Below are 27,907 nucleotides of genomic sequence, written 5' to 3'. Positions count from 1 at the left end.
ACAGTGGTTACCGGGGTCCATAGACATCTACAACGTAAAAGCCGCCACCTACCTCATCAAACCATCAACTAACAAGACGTCACCAGTAATTACGCAAATTATAATTTTGGGGGTTTGATTTTTATTACACGATGTTATTCCTTCACCGTGCAATTCAATCGAGAACATTTTTTAAGTACGTATTTCATTAGAAAAAATGATACCCGCCTGCAGGATTCGAACAGCGTTGCATCGCCACATTCGAATGCACCGGACTTCTTATCCTTTAGGCCACGACGACTTCTTCATTACTTCTAAGCTTCAATTTTAATTAGTGAGAAGACTTTTTTTATATCTTTGACCATTTTGTTATTAATGGATGTTTACAGTGCTGTTTTTTGTGAAAAACAGCACTGTAAACACCGTGTGCGGTACGTCTGGGAATTAAATTTTTCTATTTTTTTTAATTTCTTAACATCAAATTGGAGGTAAGACATGTTTAACAGAATTAAATATAAATAACTAAGGTGATGAAGTAACTTATAAAGTCTTAAGTTATTACATAAATCTTAATAGTTAATGGTAAACCATGCATTCCTTAATTAGTTCAAAAGCGCCTCTCCTTAGTTCAAACAAAAGCAAACAGTATTATTGGATGTCGGTTAACAATATCGAGATTTTCGAACGAAGCAAACTATTATCCGTTTAAAAAAATCTGGACAAGCTACTGATACTTCCTAATTACCAGCTATTAGCAGTATCTTCACGTATTTTCTATACTGTGTTGTTTCGAACCCCCTATTTTAAGTCTTGATTAATAGGTACGGCATGTTCCAAGTGCAGACAGTTCCCTAATTAAATGACGTAATTCTGACTAGATTACGCTATTTGTTGGTGACGCTGAATATCGCTAGATACCTATAGTTATAATTAAATTTGTCAAAATATGATAAATGTGAACCGGGTACCAATTGGAATTAATCATGAGTTTCGGTTTAAAGTTACATTTGCTGGTGTATCTGAAACTTTGAGCCTTGTGTCGCAAGATGAACAGCGGAATTCAAACTTAGGTTTTTATAGTTTTAAAAAATCACCTAGGCATTATTTATTTATTTTGGAAAGGTCACGACGCAACTTGTTGAATAAATTATGCCTATTAGTACGCAATAACATCGAAACCCTCATTACCAAAAATAATTTCCAACAATCCATGCAGCAAGCTTTTAGATCACTATAAGACTAAAATGCGAAGGAGAATGAAGTTGCCTGTTAGTGGGAAAACTACCATATTAGTAGCTTTTTATTTGAAAACTAATTTGGGTATTACTTTACTTGTCAATCTACTATGAAAATATTATATCAAATTTGGTGAATATTCATTATTTTTTTTATCATCATTTTCATTATTCCATGCAATAACCATCACGTGTATTATAGCTTGGTCATCGGCGAAGGTGAAATAAGGTGAAGGTATATTTCTCTTAAAGCGAATAATTCTGAGAGCTAATCTACAACCACCAAACCTATCCCCCACCGTCAATGATACCTTCAAGTTCTGATATACGAGGCGAGTGCTGACGTACGGTCCGTCTTCCTGATGACGTGTTGGCATGCGGGCGAGGAAGGATACGCACCGCTGGTGAGGCCCGAGAGCCGGGACAGAGGGCAGCACAGGGCAGCCGCGTACGCCGCGCGGTACTGCGCGTTCATTATCACGTAGATGATCGGGTTCACGCATGCGCTTGCGTACAGTAGCAAGTAGCCCGCTACGTGGAATACTGTCGGGTGTTGCAATAAACGATTATTTTAATAGTTCACTGGAACATTGCGAACTCCCCATCATAGTATCTACTACTATGCGGTTATATGAACACAAAAAAACGATCCTTATTTTATTGCGTTCGAAAATGAAGTTTAATTATTACATGTCTTTGAGGTCAAGCACCATCTCTCTGAAGTCCTACACTCTTAAAAGAGTGCTTTTATAATAATATAATGAGGATTGTTGTTGATGGTTTATTATCAACACGCCGCAGCGCCGGAGATTTTTTAGTGCTACAAAAAATTATGTAATACTTGTAAATCATGTAATACTACTTATGTAATACTAGTACAACGCTCAGGATAACTAGCGTCAATAGATGCAAAAAATATTTCAGAAATCGGAGAGCACAACCTTGACAATAAAGTACTACCATTTACCTTAGAACTGAAATTTTACACGGGTCAATACGACTTCACACTGTAGTGAATGTGTTAAGTAAGGCAGAAAATTAGGATTCTATTGCAGAGTTGAATAATAATCAGATGGTATTTTATTCCAATTTGTTTGGATAGTTGTCCGCGAAAATCTTAGCTCGGCTATTCATACGTATCTCAATTCAACATATCTAAAGTTAAAGTACCTACTGAAATGAATTACTATTCAAAATTTTAGGGTTTTCTTTACTTTTTTTTAAGCCTTACCTGGATAATGTACGTGAGCATCAGTGACCTTTGCAATAGTAATAGGCAAATAGCAAACAATAAAAGACAGGAATATAGCTAAGACCATCTTTGTGATCCTCCATTCATTTCGTCTCGCCTTAGTCTCTCTGTTGTCTTTGATCGTGGATCTTTTGTCTACGGTGCTGTTGTTTAATGTTCCCGGATTGCTGTGTTGGGATCTTTGATGTTCACGCATTCTTTGCTCTGAGCTGAAATTTTGCGAAATCTATTTAAAAAAAGTTTAGGTTACAGAGGTTGCATTTAAAAGATTGAGTTGAATCTTGTATATACTCTATAATCTCCAAAGGGATTATCGGGTTCGTCTGGTAATAAATACCTTGAGACATTGAGGTAGGATTCTTAATTGCATAGCGCGCATTGCATAGGGGCGCCCCTCCATACGAGCATAGCATACGCCCTCCTACAGTTCATGCGGTCGAATAATGCTGACATAACACTCAAAGAATATTTTCATTTGCGAAATCCACGGTAAGAGATGAGTCCGGCCTTGGAATGAGCTCCCCTCCACGGTCTTTCCCGAGCGCTATGACCACAGATAGCCCCCAATATGTGGCTATGACATATCCTTTTTCAAACGATGCTTGTGGAGAGTACTTAACGGTAGGCAGCGGCTTGGCTCTGCCACTGGCATTGCTGAAGTCCATGGGCGACGGTAACCACTCACCATCAGGTGGGCCGTATGTTCGTCTGCCTACAAGGGCAATAAAAAAAAAGTAAGTTGGTGGTGGTGGTATATCGTATATCAGCGTTTGTAGGTGTAATATCATCCAATGAGATGCAAAAGATAAGACTGCTAAAGAAACCGAGCATCATCGGCCCTTGCGTTATGATCAAGGGAAAGGAAAATCTGATAACGTAGACATAATTCGTTGAATATATCACTTAACAAACCTGTGTACGACCCAGAATATTCTAGCGTAGCATATCAAGATTAGCAAAGCGGGAACTATGAACGCGATCACGAAGAGTGCTGTTTTTGAAGAACGTCCAAATTCGTCTGGAACTATTGAGCAAGTTCCCAATTCGGGGTCGTAGTCGAACTGACCTGAAGGAGAAAATAATGGAATGTAAGGCTTTTAAGGTCGATATTTCAAGGTCTATGTATAGGCGATTGCATGCAGCAGAGATGCGAATGTTGCGATGGATGTGTAACGAGAATGGATAGAATACGTAATGAATATGTTAGAGGAAGTCTGAAAGTGACACCTGTGACAGAGAAGCTGAGAAGTGTGCGCTTGGGATGGTATGGACATGTGATGAGACGAAATGAAAATGAGGTTGGTAAAAGAATGTTATCTATGAATGTGGAAGGATATAGAGGAAGAGGTAGACCTAAGAAGAAATTGATGGATTGCGTGAAAGACGATATGGGTAAGAGGGGAGTGAGCGAAGAAATGGTATATGATAGAAGAGTACGGAAGGAGAAAACATGTTGCGCCAACCCCAGGTGACTGGCAGAAGGGCAGGATAATTATGATATGATTTCAAGGTCTATGTATAATTACGCAAATATAGAACAAGTTTTCCTTCTTTTTCTCCCAAATTATTTTATTGATGATATTTAGTGTTTTTAATAAAATAAAAAATTCTCTTTTTGACACAAAATATTCTCTTTGATAAAAAAACGTTAATAGCAAAAACAAAAGAGAAAATATGATGAATAACATAAATCAAAGTTTTTGGTGTCAGTCGAATTTTAATTTGCGGGTTGAGTGGGCCAACTTTTATTTAAATACATATTTATTTTGTGCAGTAAATGAATTTCGGGATGGATTCAAATTATTTTTAAATTTTATATCAACTGCATCAATAGCTCAAATTTACCCCAAATTCCAATGAGAGTAGGTATCTGCATTCCATACGAGAACATCCACGAGAACAGGATCATCAAGGCTATGTTGTGTTTTCTGTAAACGCGGCCGTACCAACTGTGGTGAGCTATCATAATGTACCTGCGAATAAAGATTTTATATAAATAAATATATAGTTCATTTTTTATGTTACTAAATAACTACTTTTTGACTGTTTTTTTTTTAAATTGTAAATTGTGTTGGTGTGCAATAAAGTGTGTTCTCTGTCTCTCTCTTTCTCTCTCTCTATTTATAGTTTATAAATTAAAACGACCTAAGTTATTTAAGAATTATAATATTATTTCTTAATTATTTGTCAATCCATTGTCACTATACTATTTATAAAAGTATGATACTGTTAAATATAACATAAATATTCAAATTGAGGCATATTTACATTGGATATAGTACCTACAATATCGAGTCCGTTTTAATTTAGTCCTTATTTAGTTATAGGTTTAAAGGATTCATCATATAGTTCAAATAAGACTTTCTTCTGACATTTCAAAATGAGTGGCGTCATTAATGTTGTTACTTTTATAGATATCACTAACTAAGGCAATTCGCAGTAATTTCAAGTTTTATAGAACAACTAGCTGTACCCGTCCGCTTCGCTGGGCATTTAAAATTAACATTATTATTTCTCACCCCCACAAAGATTTTCATCATTAACGCCCCCGCAACTGGCGGAGGGAGTCCAACACTCATATAAATATTAGCCTATCCATTAAGTACACGTATTTTCTACATAGATACCAAGTTTCAAGTCAATCGGATGCAAAGTTCAGTAGTTATAACGGAACATCCGTAAAAACCACTGTAGATTTATATATTAGTATAGATAAAGACCATCAGTCGCCGTTCAACTTAATACACTCTTTATATTCACAATATAAATCCTCATGAGTCACAATTACCTGTTGACAGTTATAAGCGCTATGCTTAATAAGGATACGCCGACGTTTCCGTATCGGAGAAACGGTACTAGCTTGCAGAGGGCGACCCCATGAGACCAGGTTCTAGTCCAGAACCCGGATATGGCGAACGGTAATACCATGGCGCAGAACAAGAAGTCAGCTATACATAAACTGAAAAAGAAAATCATTTTATGTAGAGTCTTCGTTGAATTCAAACGTGATTCGCGGTAGGAAATAAAAAAGTATAACTTTAAATTAAATAATTATTTGCATTTCAAATAAGTGTTAGATTGTGTTGAAAAAATTTAGGCTTAATCACAATACCAGGGACATAGTTAAGACTCTGCCTACCGCGGATTCACGATGGTATAGTTAAGTTAATGATGAGAAAATATACGTTGATGAGAAAAGCATTATAATGAACCACAGTGATTCAAGGTAGTAAGGATATAATTGTTTTAAAATATATGACCCTTATTTTATTATTGTTTTTTTATTTATTTAATGGGCTAGTCATGAGACCTTTAAGCCAAATCTTATTTCTTCTTATGAGATAAGGTGAAGTTGATTAATTTGAAATTTAAACCAAACGGGATGAAAAATAATGAAATGAGATGGCATGGGATGAGATAGAGTCTCAATAAAATGGTGGTTATTTACTGAGATTTTTTTTAGTGGACTCTTTGGTAGAACCCTTGAAACCACGTTCAGCGACTCTGTTTCGTTTTCCCACATTTGTGCATTTTCACAGATGCTAAAGAGTTACTAAATCACCGTCATTACACATTTAAGCCTGAAGAAGCACTAAATTAACAAACTAAAAATATTCACACAGATTCGCTCATCGGGTTTTCCGCCAAAAAATCCTAAGACGTTTAAAATTACATTTTGAATTTTGATTTGTTCCCATAATATCGATTACGACCATACTCACTGACAAATTTTGATTTAGATTTCAATTCATTACATTTCCTATTTTGTTTTTATTGCTTAGATGGGATGGATTGCCTTACAGCTTAATATGGCTTGAAGTTCTAAAGTCTGAAGGGCCGTGGACAAGCTCACAGCCCAGCTGGTGTTAAGTGGTTACTAGAGTTCATAGACATCTACGGGGTAAATGTGCCACCCAGCTTGAGATATCAGTTCTAAGGTCTCAGTACAGTTACAACGGCTACCCTGCCCTTCAAACCGAAACGCGCGGACTCACAAGAGGTCATACATCCAGTAATAAATTTTGTTATTTAATTGATATTTAAAAAAAAACTCATCGCTTAAGCTTGTCAATAATAGTGACTTAGTACTAGTAAAATAGGAACTTGGTTAGTAGAGGTTAAATAGGTACTTAACTCTTATGTATTTTTACCTATGTTGCATATTTTTATGCAACTAACATTCTAAAAAAATATTAAATATGAATTTAATAAATGTAAGCGACTATCTTCTTAATGCAATGTAAGGCTGGCTACTTTTCAAAGCAAGTTTGGTTTGCGATCCACGTAAATTCTATTCTAGCTTATTCTAGCTTATATTTCTAGTTGAATACCATAAATTACTAATTACCTATTCATAAAAAGACTTCAACAAAAGTTTAATAGCCTGTTAAGCTTAGTTTAAACTTCAGAATTGCTCACTAGACTGAGTGCTAGCTAATTGTGAAAATGAGGGTAATTTTTTTACAGTGAATGCTTTTTAAAGGCTTCATGAATATTCCGGCAAATATAACGCAAAATGAATATTCTTCTTGTTATTTTCATATTTTTTTTCAAATGTATATTTATTTTAATCGACTCAATATTTACGTGTGGTTGTCGTTTGTTTTTATAATAAAACTGACCAGCTTTTTTAAACATCACGACTCTACATCCGGATTGTAGAGTCGCACATGCTGGAAGTCTATTATTTCTCGACAACCAGAACATATTATTGTTTTCCAGAAAAGCGTTGATGGCCTCAAGGAATTCAGGTTAATGGTACTTTGACCATAATAAGCAATACGAGGGATTTTAATTTAGGTCAATATATTTATGTATGTATTCAGCGCGACCTTTTGTTTTGTGACAAAAGAATTATTTTTTTGGTTTTCGGCCCTCGATTTCGGTGATAAAGGTAAAGTGGATCAAAGCCACATTACTTTGAATGTTGTTGTACTTGTTATTTTTTATTGTATTATAATTGTTAAGAGCTTTTCCTTTAATTTCATCGCCTCTTTAGCTAAGTAGTTAGTGCTGATCCCGATTTGAGTCCCTATTTTCTATGAAAGGTATTTGGGTACTTTGAAACTGTTCCCGGCACACTCAAACTCAGGCTCTTGAACTTCATTTTATACGTTATATTTTCCTAATTATGTATCGATTAATTGTGATCTAGTGACTCGGTGGTGCGGTAGTTAGCGCTTCTGACTGTTGCGCCGAGGGTCGTGGGTTCGATTCCCACATCGGACAAACATTCATGTGAAGAATATTATTTGTTTGATCTTTATCTGAGGGCTAATTACCTTTACCTGTACATGTATATTTAAAAATACACATAGGGAATCCTAATTTGAAATTACCGTTCGTGATTTATTCTTAGATATTTATTATTTAAGTATGCAAAAAATCCGAATGATAATCTCCAATTGTTCAGTTTTTTTTTTTTTTTTTTTATTACTTAGATTGGTGGACGAGCTCACAGCCCACTTGGTATTAAGTGGTTACCGGAGCCCATAGACAATTACAACGTAAATGCCGCTACCCACCTTGAGATATAAGTTCTAAGGTCTCAAGTATAGTTACAACGGCTGCCCTACCCTTCAAACCGAAACGCATTACTGCTTCACGGCAGAAATAGGCAGGGTGGTGGTATCTATCCGTGCGAACTCACAAGAGGTCTTAACACCACTAAAAAGTTGCATGTTATATTTTTTTAATCAGACATGGACGAATAATGTAGGTAACTCTCAGTAGTATATGGTATTCAATAACTTTAAATAAAAAAGTCCCAGCTAAAAATACAACTTCATATTACTATAATCTTGTTTAGCCTTTAGAGTTATTATAAAATTAATGAAACACAATTATGTACGTAATATTACAAATAACGGACGCTGTTGGCATTCCTGTTATGGTTTAAATGAATCACAGCATGGGTATTATTGATGAATGAACTTAGATTCCTGTTGATAGCTAGCTAAAGAAGGTGTTATTTAAGAATAATTATTGATCTGCATTTGTAGGCAGTGATTTAATATAATATAATAACAATATTTATTAACAATCACGCCACGTTAACTGGTCCCGTGATAAGTTCGTAAAGAACTTGTGTTACAGGTAACAAATAACGGAAATAAATGTAATATTTTTATTATACACATACATATATTTAATATACATCCATAACCCTGGAAAAGAAATTTATATTTATCATACAAATATCTTCCCTTGGCGGGATTCGAACCTGCAACCCCCTTGTGTAGTGACCATGTCACTTACCACTACACCAGACGGCCGTTTTTGTGATTGGATGTCCATTGGGAATTGCATATGTCCATGAGCGACTCTTTTTTTTTTATTGCCCTTGTAGGCAGACGAGCATGCGGCCCACCTGATGGTGAGTGGTTATCGTCGCCCATGGACTTCAGCAATACCAGGGGCAGAGCCAAGCCGCTGCCTACTCTAACTCTGTGTTGGCATGTCGCTTCTTTGTGCTAATGTAAATTAATATACATATTTATTCTGACATTAAAATAAGCGTGATTCATATTTCGCAATCTATTTATATTAGAATACCTAGTATTATATGCACTATAATATAATGAGTTTATCATTATTTTCGTACTTCATGAGTTCATGATAATTCGAGTCTATATATTTTTGAAAATCGAGATAAGAACTCAATAAATGTCTGTGTAATGTAGACAGCCGTCGCGAAAGTTTAAAACAACCAGTCAAGTATGTCCGAGTTGCAGTTTACCAAATTAGTTTTTTATTTTGTAGAATATAGTCGTGAGCCGGCAGGACTTTGTATCACCGCTTTGCCTATTTCTGCCGCGAAGTAGTAATGCTTATTGATTTGAGGGATGGGGTAGCCGTTGCACTATAAAAGTTGAAACTTGAGATACATGTCTCAAGGTAGTTGGCAGCACTATGATCTTTAAATGCTCCGGTGTTCACATAGCATTAGGGCCGTGAGCTCGTCCACTTGTCTAAGCAATAGAAAAAGGACTGACATATGCATTAGAAGGCTATAGAGGATAACCTCTTGTGAGTCCGCACGGGTGGGTACCACCACCCCGCCTATTTCTTTCGTGAAGCAGTAATGTGTTTCGGTTTGAAGGGTGGGGGCAACCATTGTAATTATACTGAGACTTTAGAACTTATATCTCAAGGTGGGTGGCGCATTTACACGAAAAAATGGTATCGATGGTGGTAAAAAAAAAAAATTCGCATAAAAAAATATGGGTCTTACCTTATAATAAAGGCTGCTGCCACATTTCTTACTTTAGGGCATTTGAGCAGCGCGACCACGGTGAGCAGGTTACCAAATAAGCCGATAAGCATAATGATGCCAGTCGCTATAGCTGCAAACGTCAATAAGCCGGGTGAAAATCTGAAAATGAAATAAATCTCATTAGAAACATATTGCGTGTATTGCGTACATACGTCGTTATCGTCTAAAAGATAAGACGCCAGGTGTATTCATATCCACGATGTTATTATGCCGATATTTAATCCCGCAGCCACCATGGCACCATTTTTGGAACGAAGTTCCTTACGGCAGGCTTGGAGGGGATAGGGATTTTGCTGCGCGACCGAACTGAAAAAAATGTGATAGTAAAACCGTAAGAAAAAATCCATGGAAAAAATCCGTGGAAAAAAGTGCGTGGAATAAAACCGTTAAATGAGACGTGCGCAGGCGCGACAGTCGCATACACAAGCGAGTAGTGTATAATACCTTTCTCTTTCTCCCTCTTTCTTTTCGTTCTCTCATCCATTCTCTTTCTATTTTACGTAATTTATTATTTCCTAAAATACTGAATTTCCTAAATACTTTCCTATACTTAAATAAAAACTAATCAGCAAAATTTAAGAGAAAAATCAAGAAAACCTACATAAAATTGAGCACGATTTTTTTTTTGCAAATTGTGTCGATTCTACATTAGCCGAAGGAACTTCGTTCCTACCTGGTGTCCCATTTGAAGTGAAACTTTTTGAGGCGCGTTGAGAGTGAAATTTAATTCGGGACAGATTCGTTACGGCTAGAGAGAAAAGATACAAGATCAAAGATACAAGGGCGAGAGTCAGAAAATAGACAGAGCGTCTCACGAACCACTCGACCGTGGAGAGAGGAACAGGAAAGGACAAAGTGAGCTGGGTCGTTTTTCTAATAAGCAGCATTCCAAGAATTATAACAAGAGAAATTTGATTTAAGGATGAAAAATTAAGAAAACCACAATAGTACACACCGCAAAAGAAGTTCCACTTCTTTCAGATGCACAAAGTTGCAAACGCACTATTTAAAAAAAAGTGAAACATGTACTTTTAGGTTTTCATGACTGAAGTCTACGATAAAAGGATAGTATATTTATACTTAATTCCGAAACAATTGAAATAAGGAATCTCAAGTCGCAAGTTGGGTGAGGCCGTATTCATATTCTAATGGTACCGGTAAACAATTAATACCAGGTGCAGGTTGCATTAGACGCCTTTAGCCTTTTAGCCTTTTAGCTCTAACACTAGGATCAGGTTCAAGGACTCCGGTAGCCATAATCGTCGAACTCGACTGAGAGTTCTACGTGCACGTAACCATCATCAGCCTGCTGAGGTAGTAGATTCATTCGCGAAGCAGTTACTCTTGAGTTGTTAGGTCTCCTTTGGAGGCGCTCGGGTAGCTGTTAGCAAATCCCACCCCTCCTGGCTGAGCCCTTGCCTGTCCGGGTAAAACTGGAAAGGCCTCCAGGCCACCAGTAATCCCTCAATCATAAAAAAAAACATCAGGCGAACTGTGAGCTCCCCGTTATCGTCTAATACATATAAATATACAAAGCAATTTCCACGTAAGCTGATTAGACCTAATAGGGCTATTTTAACCACGAGACATTATAAGACAACATTGTACAATTGAAAATGAAATGAAAAACTTAAAATCAGATTGTTTTAATATCCCAGTTAGACTGCTTTGAATATTTGTTAAGAAATGTTCAGAAAACATAATACTACAGTTGTGGCGTATACAATTCTTTTATGCTTAACCCGTCTTTTATCTTTGCCGCAAAACTGTAATCTAAATCTGTTTGTAGGGACTGGCGACCCGTTTGTACCCTTCACGGGTGGCGGCAATATCTAACGAAAAGAATAGGGAAAAACGTTTTCTAAATTCAATGTGCTGGCAAATAATATTCTTTGACAACATAACGATATTTTTTGTTCTTAAACAAAAACTATTGTTGAATAATATACAAATAAGTTCCCGAGATATATTTTGTAGTGCACTATACGCGTATCATTTTATTGTTACATGTTTTATTAAAATATCTATATATTAATACGTGAAGCAAAAACTTTGTATCCCTTTTTACGAAAATTGCGCGGACGGAGGAGTATGAAATTTTTCACACTTATAAAGAATATAGAGAAGAAGTGCACAATGCTAATTATTTTTTTAAATAATGCATAAAAGATACATTAAATCAATAAAGAAAACATTACACACACTACATACCATGTATTTGACGCACACACGCATGCATACTATTTATTGTCAAACTTTTGTTCTTGACGTCTGTTGTCAAATTGAGAATAGATTAAATATTGTTTGTCTTTGTTAATATTTTTTATAGTGTAGTCTTGGTGAAATTTGTGATTGTAGAAGTATAAAATACAATCATAATAGTGTACAAACTTACAATTCCAATTAATTATAGTCGAATTTCGACTACTGCGGGACCTCTAGTACTAATAAGTGGGCTAAGTATTTATTACTTTACATTGTTTTTTATTGCTTAGATGGGTGGACGAGCTCACAGCCCACCTGGTGTTAACTGGTTACTGGAGCCTATAAACATCTACAACGTAAATGCGCCACCCGCCTTGAGATATATGTTCTGAGGTCTCGTATAGTTACAACGGCTGCCCCGCCCTTCAAACCGAAACGCATTAATGCTTCACGTTAGAAATAGGCAGGGTGGTGGTACCTACCCGTGTGGACTCACAAGAGGTCCTACCACGAGTAATTACGCAAATTATAATTTTGCGGGTTTGATTTTTATTATACGATGTTATTCCTTCACCGTGGAAGTCAATCATGAACATTTGTTAGTATGTATTTCATTAGAACAATTGGTACCCGGCGGCGGGATTCGAACACCGGTGCATCGCTCAACACGAATACACCGGACGTCTTATCCTTTAGGCCACGACAACTTCAAATGTATTCTGGTTTGATGGATTATCCTGTCGTACTATAGAACTAAGACTTACAACTCATGTCCCAAATTAGGTGGCGGCATACTTATACGTTGTTACTATCTATGGGTTCCTGTAGCCATTTAAAATCAGTTGGGCCATGAACTGGTTCATATGGTTAAGCAATAATAAAAACAAAATGAAATACAAGCCGTCGTACTTGATATAATTGCTGCGAATTTCCGGGAAATCAATAGTACGTACAATATTGATGTTTCATAAGTAAGAGAATGTGTTTGAAGATACACGACAAAACAATAAGCTACATTGCTCGTGTTCACATGTATTAAACATTCAATCAAGCATAGATTAACAATAACATAGTGTATAGTTCAGGTATAATGTGGTAACATGCTTACATTACTATTAGTTTGGTGATAATTGGTTAGGTTTGTGAATTTAATGTCACAAATGTTTAATAAAATTATTTGGGTACCTCAATATGATCTATCCAGTCGAATATTAATCGGTAAACAGATATGTATTTTTTAAAGTCGACTGACTTGGTGGAGCATTAGTTACTGTTGTCCCGAGGGTCGTGGGTTCGATTCCCACATCGGGCAAACATTCGTGTAAAGAAAAGGTTTGTTTGCTCTTTCTCTGAGTGTTTATTATCTATAAACATATGTATAAGTATGTATGTCAGTCTCTAGTACCCATAAGACAGGGAATCCTTATTAGAGACAGAACGGTCGTGCGTATTTGTCCCCAGCTATTTATATTTATATATTTATTTAATATACGTATCAGTAACCAACCATTCATCAACAGAAGCGGGTCGCTTTAACTTTAGTGATGTCCATTATGGAACGTGATTATGTATTTGAATCGTGTGACTAAATTACTGGTGGTAGGACCTCTTGTGAGTCCGCACGGGTAGGTACCAACCATCATTCTGCCTATTTCTGCCGTGAAGCAGTAATGCGTTTCGGTTTGAAGGGTGGGGCAGCCGTTGTAACTCAGACCATAGAACTCATATCTCAAGGCGGGTGGCGGCATTTACGTTGTAGATGGCTCCGGTAACCACTTAGCACCAATTGGGCTGTGAGCTCGTCCACCTATCTATGCAATAAAAAAATAATAAACATTAAATTATAATAGTTAAATTTTCGAAAACTACAATACCATCGCAATTTGATAGCAAGCGTCTTAATGTTAATTCTGTAACGTACACCTCAGTCGAAGAGTGATCGTATTACGGTCTCGACCTCCTTTGTGAGTCGTTCGACTAAAATGAAAAGAAAACTAATGAAAGGATTTCCGTAGCCTCCATTGAGAGCTGTGAATAGCTACGATTTTTCAATGGAAACGTTCCCTAGCGGTTGGCTTTTTTATTATTTTATTTCAGCAGGAAGTTGTAATATAAGAACTTTTAAAGACTTCCGGATCTGCAAAGGTTTAGAACAAAAAAATTAATATTACAAGAAAAAACTTAATAATGGTACCAACGCTTTGTATTGAATACATTTCTTATATTATAATTTGATTAATCAAATGTAGTATGCCGACTCCGTAATTTTGGCATGAGTATACGATCTTACACTTTATCTCGTATTGATTGATTATCGACACCTTAAGAGAATTAATTTCGTTACCCATTTTGAGATATGCCTTGTTTGAGAAATGACTTTATATGTATTTATAATGACGGTCTTATAAAACTTTAAGACATTAGTGATTCTGCCTGGTAGGACCCCTTGTGGGTCCGCTCGGGTAGGTACCACCACCCCACCTATTTCTGCCGTGAAGCAGTAATGCGTTTCGGTTTGAAGGGTGAGGCAGCCGCTGTAACTATACTTGAGACTTTAGAACTTATATCTCAAGGTGGGTAGCGCATTTACATCGTAGATGTTTATGGGCTCCAGTAACCACTTAATACCAGGTGGGCTGTGAGCTCGTCCACCCATCAAAGCAATAAAAAATAAATAAAAAAATTAGGCAGAATGGTCGGTGTACGTTATCACATACTAGGCATATTTTAATTTTCGCATATTCTACGTTTAACAAACACTAGGCTATTTCTTGTACAAAACAGACAAGAGAATGGAATCCGGATCGAACCCGGATCCCGTTGTATAGTAGTCAGTTCCACAAAACCACTAGCAAACCATCGAAGACTTTGAATTATAAAAGGGATCCAAAATACAGCAATAGAATCGTTTTATTTATGATTTTTTTTACGTACAACATAACTAAAGTATTATTTGATTTTTTTACATATTATGCTAGCTGACCTGGCAGACTTCGTAGTGCTTCAATCGATAAATAAAAGACACATCAAGGGGACACATCAAAGGAAAAACAAAATTGTTTGTTTTTATATAATTCCGAGCTTTTTTATATTTTCTCACCTTTTAAACCTTCCCTGGACTTCCACGAATAATTCAAGACCAAAATTAGCCAAATCGGTCCAGCCGTTCTCGAGTTTTAGCGAGACTAACGAACAGCAATTCATTTTTATTTATAGAGATTATATTTATTATTTACAGTGTAGACCGTGGCGGGTAGCCATCATACAACACAAGATAATTGACAGATGCCTGAATCTCGCTTACGACATTTTCAAGATAAAGCGCATAAATATATACAAGTTCCGAACAACAACATTTGGACCGTCGCCGCGTCGGTCTTAAGTGTATAATCTATGCGTCGGTCTACCGAGCAAAATCACCCGCTCGGTGAAAGATTTTCCCTTTGTCGTTAAACTTCCCAAATATGTATACCTTTTTTACTGTAAGTTTAAAACCAAACTTAAGTAGATTTGTTCGTCGTTTTAATTGACTATTTTTTCTATCTCGATATCACAATTATTCTGCATACAATTTTTTAGACAATATTTTCTGTGAACTACCAAGTTTTTATTCATTTTGAAGATTCGAACAGAATTCATTTTCCGAAAATCGTTCGTAAACATTTGAAGTTCCCTCAAGTTTAGTAACTATTGGACTTACTTGGATAGTTCGCTGGGCTCCGCGCTGGTCGTGACGTCGTCTGTGAAGTTTATATTGTTTTCAGACATGATTCCGTTCACCTGGAAAACATAAAAATTTATTAGTAAAATATTTTGAGATCCAGTTTATTTGAGGAAAAACCTTGCAGTAATTTTTATTGTTTAAAATATTCAGAAGGCATATTGATGATCCACCTTGTGTAGTTGCCGGTGTCTATAGACATTAAAATGACATTACAATATCGCTACCCGATTTTGAATGGAATCTCTGTTGTGATAAACGATGGCTGGCTTTAACGGGCTTGCGACAAGAAGGAGCACGGCAATGTGTATGTTCTAACATATGTTCCGTGGGCAATGCTCTGAGGAGCTTAAGACGATCCCATGTCTTCATTTTTACCATCGCACCGATCGCCACCGGAGAGTTCATCCATACTACCTAGAATCAATGCGTTCATCCGCAGTGCGTTCCCGGAGATATTTTATTGTCACGCACCATCCGGTTTTAGAATTACTTCCCTTCTCGGTGATTTTAAACGACATGTTATGCCTTTCCTCAAACTTGGTCTGCGGGAAGTACTTAGAATTAGGCCGCCGCCTGGCACTATCCCTGGCATTGTTGATGTCCTTGAGCGACAGTGACCACTCACGATCAAGTGGGAGGTAAAGGGCAATAGAAAACAATACCTTATTCAATCAAACAATTATAATTAAGCCTTATTAGCTGATTAAATTTGCAATGTCTAGACTCGGAGTGAAGCCGGAAATATCAATTTAAATCCTTCATTTAATCAGTGATTTCTAACTGTCTTTTGATTTTAGGCTTCATCAAATCACGTACTTAATGTATAGTAGAACAGGAACACTTAGAAGTAATTAGCTATGACTATTTCATTTATTTTTCAATAATGACATTAGATGACTGATGATTAGTTTCAACAGTCAAAACCGGTCCACCGATCACTCATATCATTCATGATGACCTGTTCAATTAGGCTTTAGTTTGAGACGTGACTCAGCTACTCAGTTTCTTTGTAGAACGGATACATCCAACGATGTATTCAAATGAGACTATTCCGGTGTTTTAATTGATTTCACAAATTCTGAGACACGCTTTAAAGAGGCGCTTCCTTGATCTTCGAAGACAGCGGCGTCAATTTAGATTTTGTGTTGGCAAAATTTGTACCAAGGTTTTACTTGGTGTAGACATTTTTTTTACGAATATTTAAATGAAGTATACTACTAGCCGTACTCGCCCGCTTCGTTGAGCATTTAAAATTAACATTATTATTTATTGTCATTATTATTAGAGAGTTTAACACTCATATAAGTATTAGCCTTTCCATTAAGTACATGTATTTTCTACATGAATACCAAGTTTAAGGTCAATCGGATGCATGGTTCAGTAGTTATAACAGAACATCCGTAAAAACCACTAGATTTATATATTATAGGTAGTATAGATGAAGATTATTGATTAAACGTTTTCGAAGTGAATTTAAGTCCGATTGATTTCCGAATTATAAAAACCAAATACTAGATTTCAGATACCATTTGTCGATGGGAGAAAGGCTACCTGATTTAAGTAAAATTTTGCAACTTTAAAGGTGAGACATTGAAAGTTTAAAATTTGGAAAAAATATCATAACAATAAAACTACTTCAGCTATTTAAATGGAGTAAACTTAATTGAAGTTCTAATACTAATCTAAACTAATCTCAGGAACAACTGGTCCGATTTAAAAAAATCTTTCGGTATTAGATAGCCCGTTTATTGAGGAAGGCTATAGGCTATATAACATCACGGTAAGACCAATACAAGTGGAGCACCAATAAATAATGTTTCAAAATAGGGGTTTAAATAGCTCCTATGATTAAAAAGTATCTTCACTTTCTACGTAAATGAAGTGGGGAGTAAAATTTTGTGTTATGCCAAAGTAACTATTCCACGCGGACGGAGTCGCGGGCAAAAGCTAGTATCAAATAAAATGCACCATTAATTACAAAGATAAATGTCACGTATTACGCGAACGACATATTGCTTAAACCAAATAGCCTTCGATATGATAATAAATAATAATATGATGAAAATTTGTACGTAATACGTAATTTCTTGGACCAATCACACTAATTATATCGTTTTCAAAGCTAAGTTACAAACTATAAACCCCAGACACGTAGTATGCTTCGTATAGATTTCATTCGTTATCTCTTTTCAAAGTCATATTCTAAAGCATTTATAAGTTTACCGAATAAATAAATGAGACAACTAATTAAGAGGGGCCGACTGTCTGCTCTGCAATTGTTTGAAATGCTTAAGTCCCAATTTAGGTTATTTAACGCTTCCGACCACCGTCCGACAAAAGACGACGTCTCCATCGCTTTGTATTATTGAAAGGAATATTGTACAAGTAAGGAATATTCCAAAGTTTCAGACTCTATAGTTCCCTTTGACGATTACGAACAATGTAACACCGGTATTGCTTGACGAAGTTTCAACTGAATTTGCGAAAATTTCGAAAATTGGAACTGTGCGAGATTTTTAACTTTTCGATCGCGTAAAAGTTAACTCAGATTTGTATGGAGTTGGAACAGCGCCACCTAGTGGCAAACGAAGGAAAGCTGTTCTAACTCCATACAAATTTGATTTAAATCGCAGCACACTGTAAACATTCATTTGTCACGTTTGTTTGTTTTACATATTTCTTGACAACTAGCCAAATAAGGTACTTAATATTGTTATTTCAATACAATGTTGCGACCATTGTTATAATTAATTCGTTTTTGCCTTAAGAAAAAAAAAACAATAAATAATTCTTGTTATTTACAAAATTTTCCGCAAATGAGTTGGTGACCAAGGAATATCTTAAATAATCGATAAATCTATTTTGGGTCCAACTTGAGATGTACGACTCTCTACCCCAAGACAATCAACTGACTTCGGGGAGCTATTAACGATGGAAAAACCTGGAAGGTTTTGGACCTTTGCGCTTAATGTACCTCCACAAGTCTTACTATCGTTTCTCGAATCGTTTCTACTTGATTTGATTTTTTTAAGGGATTTTATGACCTGGTAACTAAGACCTTTAAGTCATGTCTTATTTTAATTTATATTCTTATTTTTATGAAAAATGATAGTATGGAGTGAAATGAAATGAAGATGATTAATTTGAGACATTAATCAACTGGGATGAAACGAAGCGAAATAAGATGAGATGATATGGGATGAAATATAATCTCGGTAAAATGGTGGTCATTTACTGAAATTTTTTCAGTGGACTTTTTGGAGGATCTCGAGAAGTTACGTCCAGCGACTTTGTTTCATTTTCCCACATTTGTGCATTTTCACAGATATTAAATAGCTGTTAATAAACCACCGTTATTACACATTTAAACCTGAATAAACACTACATAGACAAAATAAAACAAATCACACAACATCATTTCTCGCGTTCCCGCCAAAAAGTCACTTGATTTGATAATATTCATTTTCTTTTACCTACATACCAAATTATTAAAAATGGTGTACAAAATACGTGTACAATAAAATTATGTAGTAAAACATTGACAGAACATTCCCCTTTTTATCTTTTAATTATAAGCAATTTAAAAATGAACCAAAACGTTTTAATTCTAGTTATTAGTTTCAAATTATATTGTAGCTTCCAACTTTTCGAAGACTTTTATTATTTCTTTTCAGTAAGGTGTCATTTGTCGAAAATCCGAAATTGTAAAATATAAAATAACATTAGATTATGATCTAAAAAGCTTAAAATAAACTCGCAAAAAGTTTAGAAAATATTGCAAAAATGAAAAATCTAATTTTGTTTTTAATTTTATTTGAAGCTCGGTGTGTCGGCTACAGCTCTCCGCGACTGTGGCTATAGATATGATATAGAACTTGGTCACTTTTGACGTGATAACGTCTTATAATTCGATGGAGCCGGCTGCACGCACGAAATAACATGACTCATGCGGCGTTACTTCGCTCTGAGGCATATATGCACAATACATTTACATGTTTGGTCAAGTATGAAGTTCAGTGAATGTGGTGTCAATTGTTTACAGCAACGATAATTGAAAAATGAAACCATTCCATCAGTATTTTCTTATGACGTTATCACGTTCAACTATCGTCAGTAAACCGACTTTACAGACAACCGATTTTTTCAATATATTTTTTGACGAAAATCCAAGTACAAACACATGGCCCATTGATCATTTGGTCATATTGTATAATACATACCTATCATTAATTATTAGGCGAGAAGATATTTTCGACCACATAATTACGCAAATACGCATTTTAATATAGTAAACAAAACATTAGCTAGCCGTTGTAATTGAAAATCTATATTCATTATGTATTCATAAAAGTATCTAAAAGTTACATACTGAAACGCATATATTAGTTTGGATTCGCAATTCTAAGTCGGTATTACTTCGTAGCATTAAGTAAAAATATCAGTACTATTTTTGGTTTGGTCGAAAACAAGCGATGCCTTGGGACTGCGGGATCCCATCGCAATATCCACGATTGAGTCAAACCATTCTTTTGAATACTCCTACGGTTTTTCCGTAACTTTCGATGTAAGTAAGGGAAGTAAATAGCAGTTTGTTGTTGTTATTCCTAACTTAGTGATTTCGTTAGTGAAAGCACTTTATGTGATGCTCAGATAAAACTGCCAACATTTGTTTTACGTTCTAACTTTTTTTGGGGAAATTATTGACGGGATTTTTGAAATGAATAATATAGAATGTACAGGTACTGCCTATACAAGAAAAAAAACAACTTTTTTTCATTTTGATTAAAGAAATATGATGAAGCGGGAATGAAATTTACTGGTGGTAGAACCTTTTGTGAGTCCGCACGAGTAGGTACAACCACCTTGCCTATTTCTGCCGTGAAGCAATAATGCGTTTCGGTTTGAACGGTGGGATAGCCTTTGTTACTATACTGAGACCTTAGAACTCATATCTCAAGGTGTCGGCATTTACGTTGTAGATGTCTAGGGAGTCCTGTAACTACTTAACTCTGGGTGAACTGTCAGCTCATCCACCTCTAAGCAATAAAAAAAAAATGCGAACAAACAGTTATTTTCTGATCCTATTTTATCTCGTCATCAGTAGGATTCTATTTACCTTCCAATAGACTAACATTCAATTTCAAATCGCAAACGATGACTCATTATTCAATATTCATTCTCAATTCAAAATCAAATTTACAAAGTGACTCGGTTAAACTCTCGGCGATTTCGCATGTAAACTTTGCGGATTTGCAAGAAAATTGTCAATTGGTACAGTCCGTTTCGAACACAATTTGAAATGCATAGCGTCACATTGAATTTCGGACGGAGACACGAGACAAAAATTACGTGGCTAATCTACGTTCATGCATAGAGATTAGATTTTAACGATCGCTATCTATTCGACGGCCAGATTTGTCCTTAAATGTTCGTTTCTAATTTGTTTAATCTAATACTGAATACTGAATGTCTAAATTTTTTTTTTATTGCTTGGATGGGTGGACTAGCTCACGCCCTACCTGATGTTAAGTGGTTACTGAAGCCCATAGACATCTACAACGTAAATGCGCCACCCACCTTGAGATATAAGTTCTAAGGTCTAGGTATAGTAACGGCCGTCTGGTGTAGTGGTAAGTGACATGGTCACTACACAAGGGGGTCGCGGGTTCGAATCCCGCCAAGGGAAGATATTTGTGTGATAAATATAAATGTCTTTTCCAGGGTTATGGATGTATGTTAAATATATGTATGTGTATAATAAAAATCTTACATTTATTTCCGTTATCCGGTACCTGTAACACAAGTTCTTTAGGAACTTATCACGGGACCAGTTAACGTGGCGTGATTGTTAGTAAAATATTTATGTTTATTATTATTATTATAGTTAACGGAATGAAAATTCAATTTTATTCCGGTAAAGATTTTCCTAGGTTTGAGTATTTAAAACTTGGAAGAGTGAGTTGATTTTACGGCAAATTGTTTATATTAGTTTTAGTATTTTATATAAATCACTTTTCATTTACCTTACATTGTTTTATAATTGTGTTGCTTATTTATTATAAAACAATGAGCTAATAGTTTTGTGTTAGACGAATAAACAATCACTAACAGTTAAGAAATGTAATAGTCAGTTACTCATTGTATATCAAACCTTCTTTATATTCATGGAGCTATTCTTCATATTCCGACACGAAAGTAGTATCAGCGTTGAAAGATTTTAAAGACGGTACACATAATAGGTCCGAAGCTGCACGGAAGTATTAGTTTGAATAAATTATAACATCCTATTCAAGTCAAACGGGCAAGCGTCTGAAGCTACACTCAATCATGCATAGAACACGTTCGGCTGATTAGTATAAATGACTGTAGGTTGAAACTTCAATACCAGAGTCGTTCGATAATAATTCGAACATACTGTTACCTGAAAGCCGCTAAAATCCAATTAACTTTGATTAATCAATGAATTAAATAAGTACTTTTTTTTATTGCTTAGATAGGTTGACGAGCTCACAGCCCACCTGGTGTTAAGTGGTTACTGGAGCCCATAGACATCTACAACGTAAATGCGCCACCCACCTTGAGATATAAGTTCTAAGATCTCAGTGTAGTTCTTAAATAATCTGCCAACATTTTGCATTTAAAGGCATTTTAATAGTATCCTACTAACAGTAATGACATTTGCTCATATTTTGTTCATCACATTTTTTTTGGTTTTGTTTCCTAAATTGTATTTTCACTGCTTTACCGTTTGACGAATTTTTCATAATTTACAAACATCAGCGTGTTACTGAAAGAAACAATCTTTTAAATTAAATTAAAATTTTATGTCGAATAACTAAAAACATTACGAGTCCAGAATAGTCTCTCAGGCCTTCCTGTGACATGCACTGACAATTATTAGGCAATTGAACAACATCTCAAATTGGAGAAGCACCCACGTTATTGTTCTGTTTTATTTGTGTAGGGTTTTGTTAGAAATTTTTTTTCAAAGTGATGTATGCACTGCAATAAAATAGTAAAATAGTAATTTTCCTTTCGTTCTATTCGATTTAATTAAAAAATCCTTCATTCTTTGAAAAATCGAGCGTCAGCAAATCTTTCTCAACTTAATGGTAGCTTCATATTTGCGATCGTTCCTATTACCTACCATACAGTACGATTTATACAATCGCAGATGCACTTATGGAGCCACAACTGAACTCAGTATCCAATTAAAATTTTACACTGTGAAGTTAGCCGTCAACGAGGCCTTATATTTAATATAAATAATAGTTTAAAAAAACTAAAAAAGTATTTTATATTAATATTAATATTATCATTTTTCATTTTGTAGTTGAATTTAAATTTTTTCAATATTTATTACTATTTAATTGTTATCGGTCCTTAATAAGTATGCCAAATTTCGAGTTAATCCGACGTTTTGAAGGGGGTCAAAATCATGTTCAAAGATTCCGTTACATACATACTAACAACATACATACGTCTAAAGCTAATAAAAGCGTATTGAAAATAGACGAGTATAACTAATTAACGAAGGTGATTGAACCATCAGATCATCATCGCTCATTTACATCAGCAATGGGCAAAGTCAATATACAGATTATTCAGAAGCTTCATTTGAAGAAGGAAAATGTGAGAGTGTTCAGGAAATACCGTGGATGGAAGTTAATTTTTAAGCATAGACGGTATGTGACAAAAAAGATCTCTGGAAACGTATTGTGGATGAAAATAAAAAAAGAGATAGAGGTATCATCTCGAAACACTCCTCGGATCACTTCCACGTACGATATTACCGAAATAAATGAAGTCAGTCCGTAGACTCAGAACTATAATAGTACGAGTGTCTTTGTTGATATTTTGAATAAGCGCATCATCTGTTACAGAACGAACTTAAACTATTTGGAATGAGAACATTTTTCATTTCACTTTATACCATATCTTTGCAATATTACTGATACGTACTGTAATATAAATATGTAAGTTACTAGAGTAGTACACAAATACTAGAGACGCGTGAAGCAAAAACTTTGTATCCCTTTTTACGAAAATTGCGCGGACGGAGGAGTATGAAATTTTCCACACTTAGAATATAGAGAAGAAGTGCACAATGCTAATATTTTTTAAAAATAATGCATAAAAAATACATTAAATCAATAAAGAAAACATTACACACACTACAAACCATGTATTTGACGCACACACGCATGCATACTATGTACAAACTTACAATTGCATTTAGTTCTAGTCGAATTTCGATTACTGCGGGACCTCTAGTATTTAAAATTTCGTTCCACAAATGATTTAAAATTTGAGAAAATGTATACAATCGAACATAAGCCTTCGTCTTTTTCAACGTCGGCTAAAACATTTAACTAAAGAGTAATTGCGACTTTTCGAATACGACTTTTCGCGTATAAATTGAACGCTTTGAAACATTAAATGTACTAAATAACTTGAATCATCCATAAAACTGCTGTAGCTTAACCATAATCGTTTATAATCTCTGTATAATTTCAATAAGCGAAAAACTTTGTTATGAAATTGTAAAACATTACGCGATTGCGAAGACTTAATGGCTCGAGAGACCCCTGAATAAAATTAAAATGGTCCCACCGACGGAACTTGAGTCGTTTTGCGAGTCTCAATAAATTACGTGTTTCATTACTATAAATATTTTTTACCGGAGCTTATGATAAACTTCGTTTGGGAATTTTTCATAAAAATGTAAGTTAGAGTTGAAGGGCTTATTTTAGTTTCCGATCCCATTTCTGCAATGAATCCTTAATTCGTTTCGGCTTGAAGTGTACGACAGTCATTTTATAATAAAACTAGCGACCCGCCCTCGCTTCGCTTCGGAAACTGTAATTTATTATTGATTTCTCCACTATTTAATAGATGTTATTATAACTAGTCAGGTCATAAGTATTGTCACACAGTAAAAACTTTTCTTTTAGAATGCTGGCCACAAAAAAGTTTATTGAATTCGAATTTCGAATTGTTCATGAAAATAAAAATGTATACTTTTAGAATTTTTACTCATTTTTAAATATGGAGTGGACGCTTAAACAAGACCGTGTTGCAGTTATTGCGTTGCATCGTTGCGGTTACGCGCCAATTCAAATTTTTAACATACTGAAAAATTTTAATATAACCAAAAGATTAGTTTATCGTACCATCAAACGATACAATGAAGACTCTAGTGTAGATGACAGGTCAAGAAGTGGTCGCCCTCGGTCTGTTAGGACTCCAGCAGTGATAAAAGCTGTGAAGGCGCGAATTCAAAGAAATCCCAAACGTAAGCAGAAACTGTTGGCCCTTCAGATGGGGTTAAGCAGAACCACGGTGAAAAGGGTGTTAAATGAAGACTTAGGGCTTCGGGCGTATCGAAGAAAAACAGGACATCGTTTGAATGCTCGTCTGGACCTGAGACTGAAGAGATGCCGCGTTTTGTTGAAGCGGTACGCGGGAAAAAAATATCGGGAAATTCTTTTTTCGGATGAAAAAATTTTTACCGTAGAAGAGAGCTACAACAAACAAAATGATAAGGTACGCACACAGTAGTGAAGAAGCGAGCAACCGTATTCCGCGTGTCCAACGAGGTCATTTTCCATCCTCGCTCATGGTATGGTTGGGAGTTTCTTATTGGGGCTTAACAGAGGTACATTTTTGTGAGAAAGGTGTAAAAACGAATGCAGTTGTGTATCAAAATACAGTCCTGACGAAGCTTGTGGAACCTGTTTCTCATACCATGTTCAATAACAGGCACTGGGTATTCCAACAAGATTCGGCGCCAGCTCATAGAGCGAAGAGCACACAAGACTGGCTGGCGGCGCGTGAAATCGATTTCATCCGGCACGAAGACTGGCCCTCCTCCAGTCCAGATTTGAATCCGTTAGATTACAAGATATGGCAACACTTGGAGGAAAAGTACTCGTACTCAAAGCCTCATCCCAATTTGGAGTCACTCAAGACATCCTTGATTAAGGCAGCCGCCGATATTGACATGGACCTCGTTCGTGCTGCGATAGACGACTGGCCGCGCAGATTAAAGGCCTGTATTCAAAATCACGGAGGTCATTTTGAATAAACTTTAGTGTCATAAGAATCTATGTTTTGTTAAGTTCATTTTGGTATATGAATGGTTACATAATGAATAAACTTGTTTCAATTATTTTACATTAAACATGTGACAGAATTTATGACCTGACTAGGTACACAAACTTTCCTCTTCAATCACTCTATCTATTAAAAAAACCGCATCAAAATCCGTTGCGTAGTTTTAAAGATTTCCTGCCTCATAATTCAAGCATTTAAATTGACATGATTAGGGTATCCGATGACCATTTAACCAGATAAACCACATTTCCCTTTTTTCCTCTACTAATTCGCCGGTAGCCTAAAGAGCTATTCCAGTTACGACCAACCGGTCACCGTCCTCGTCGAACCCGTCGCTTGCGACGAAGAGCTCGACGAGCGAATTAACCCATAGACACAGCCCACTGAGTTTCTCGCCGGATCTTCTCAGTGAGTCGTGTTTCAGGTCCGGTGGTAGATTCTGTAAAGCATTGCTCTTGCCAGGTCCAGTGGTAGCAAGACTGTGGTCTCAGCCCCGTGAGCTCACCTACATGTTAAGGCGAAGCTGAAACAGCCTCTCAAGGCTATCAGCATAGGTGGGAAAAAAAAGACAGAAAACCTCACCTACCGATGCAGTGTGAGAAAAAAACAAAACGACGCATTAAAAGTTTTACAACAATTAAACATCATCGCTTTAAAACAATTCATTCACAATTTTTAAATAGTTTTGTTTACATAAATATATTCAGGCATTCACGATAATGACATTGCATTCGAACCGATTTGTCGGTCGTCGACGGACCTACAACGTACAAAAGATAAATGGGACTTTGTGTTATCGCTCAATTGCGGCCAAACCCCCTTTGAGCGATCACGTCGGTAAAGTTCGTTACGGTCTGGTTGACTGAGCTCAAAATTAGGAAAAACTAAATTTAATCACACGTCATTTCAGAATTCAAAACTTTTACATTGCGTACAATTAAATCCAGAAGTTCTCTTAAATCGTTAGCGGTTCTAAAGTAGTATTTAGTTTGCAACACTTTAAAATATTTGCTGGTTACTAACCGGGTTAACCAGTAATAATAATACATCTATCATAGTCTAGAATTCACTGTACTGTATGGGAACCACAAAATAATGCACTTATATATGTAGGTACGTTAAAATATCTGAACCAAAAATAAAAATCATGAATGTATTTGAAGCATTAGCATCATAAATGGACACAGCCGGTTGTCATATCTAACATAGTCGTATAGTGTGCAAACGTGTCGTGTTTTCTTGGTAAATAATCTTCGATCAGCAAGTACTATTATTGATCGAAGTAAATTAAATACGTACTTTATAAACAAGTGTCCATGAACGACTTTTCGATGAAAAAAAATTACGTTCTACAATTACAGGAAAGTTACGAAAAATATTAATTTGCATGTTTATGTGCTATATGTATTACGAAAGTCTAATTATTTAAATACAACTTCATACGCTTTCACTTGTGGATTTACTCGTGTTTATATATAAAACAACAAAAAAACTAAGAACCTGCTCGAGCATAGTTTTTCTGGATACGTCCTTTTTGATCCCCCTGAGAAAGTGTATGCAAAACTTTATTTTTTATTTTTTCCTAGCTATGATGATAGCCTTGAGAGGCTATTTCAGCGTTGCCATAGCATGTAGGTAAGCTTTCGGGGCTCAAACCGGAGTTGTTGCTAACACTGGCCTTAAAAGAGTAGTGCTTCGCAGAATCTACCACCAGATCGGAAACGCGACCCACTGAGAAGATCCGGCGAGAAACTCAATGGGCTGTGTCTATGGGTTAATTTACTCGCCGAGCCCTTCATAGCAAGCGACGGGTTCGGCGAGGACGGTGACCGGTACTTGAGGTACCTAAAAGCACCGTTAATGGATCGGGATGATCCGTAATGACGTGAAAATTTTATAATCTTCGGTTCAGTAATTAAGTCGGGAAGGTTAATTAGCAAGCACACATTATAATATATAAATAAATAGTGCGGAGCATTTTTGCCATTAATGACGTTACCAACAACATACCAATAATGGCAAGCACGTAACACGGCAATAATGGAAATGACTCAATATTTACTGGATGAGTCATCGTTCTGTGCATAAATTTGAAAGGTTTCAAGCACATACAAAAACTG

The 27,907-nt window shown here is 35.9% G+C and overlaps 1 protein-coding gene and 1 long non-coding RNA gene across 4 annotated transcripts in view; one reads left to right on the top strand and one right to left on the bottom strand.

Annotated features, from left to right (window-relative positions):
• Positions 1 to 27,907, bottom strand: part of LOC101744412 (G-protein coupled receptor moody) — a 52,430-nt gene that overhangs the window by 2,704 nt on the left and 21,819 nt on the right. Inside the window, exons 2-8 of one of the 3 annotated variants that reach the window (XM_062673732.1) lie at positions 15,648 to 15,727; positions 9,701 to 9,841; positions 5,255 to 5,425; positions 4,312 to 4,439; positions 3,379 to 3,532; positions 2,446 to 2,675; positions 1,563 to 1,757 (exon numbers count right to left, since the gene is read on the bottom strand). In XM_062673732.1, coding sequence (XP_062529716.1) covers positions 1,563 to 1,757; positions 2,446 to 2,675; positions 3,379 to 3,532; positions 4,312 to 4,439; positions 5,255 to 5,425; positions 9,701 to 9,841; positions 15,648 to 15,715 — 1,087 coding nt within the window. In that variant the 5' untranslated portion in view covers positions 15,716 to 15,727. Of the gene's footprint in view, positions 1 to 1,525; positions 1,758 to 2,445; positions 2,676 to 3,378; positions 3,533 to 4,311; positions 4,440 to 5,254; positions 5,426 to 9,700; positions 9,842 to 15,647; positions 15,728 to 27,907 lie in introns of all 3 variants that reach the window. The other 2 variants (XM_062673731.1, XM_038017249.2) reach the window with 2 other exon arrangements.
• On the top strand, positions 4,106 to 5,737 carry LOC134200582 (uncharacterized). Its single transcript, XR_009975562.1, has 2 exons — positions 4,106 to 4,420; positions 5,265 to 5,737. It is a non-coding gene; the product is annotated as an uncharacterized LOC134200582 (long non-coding RNA).

The sequence above is a fragment of the Bombyx mori genome, chromosome 18, assembly GCF_030269925.1.
Source record: "Bombyx mori chromosome 18, ASM3026992v2".
NCBI classification, from domain to species: Eukaryota; Metazoa; Arthropoda; class Insecta; order Lepidoptera; family Bombycidae; genus Bombyx; species Bombyx mori.
This window is presented reverse-complemented; position numbering and strand designations above follow the sequence as displayed.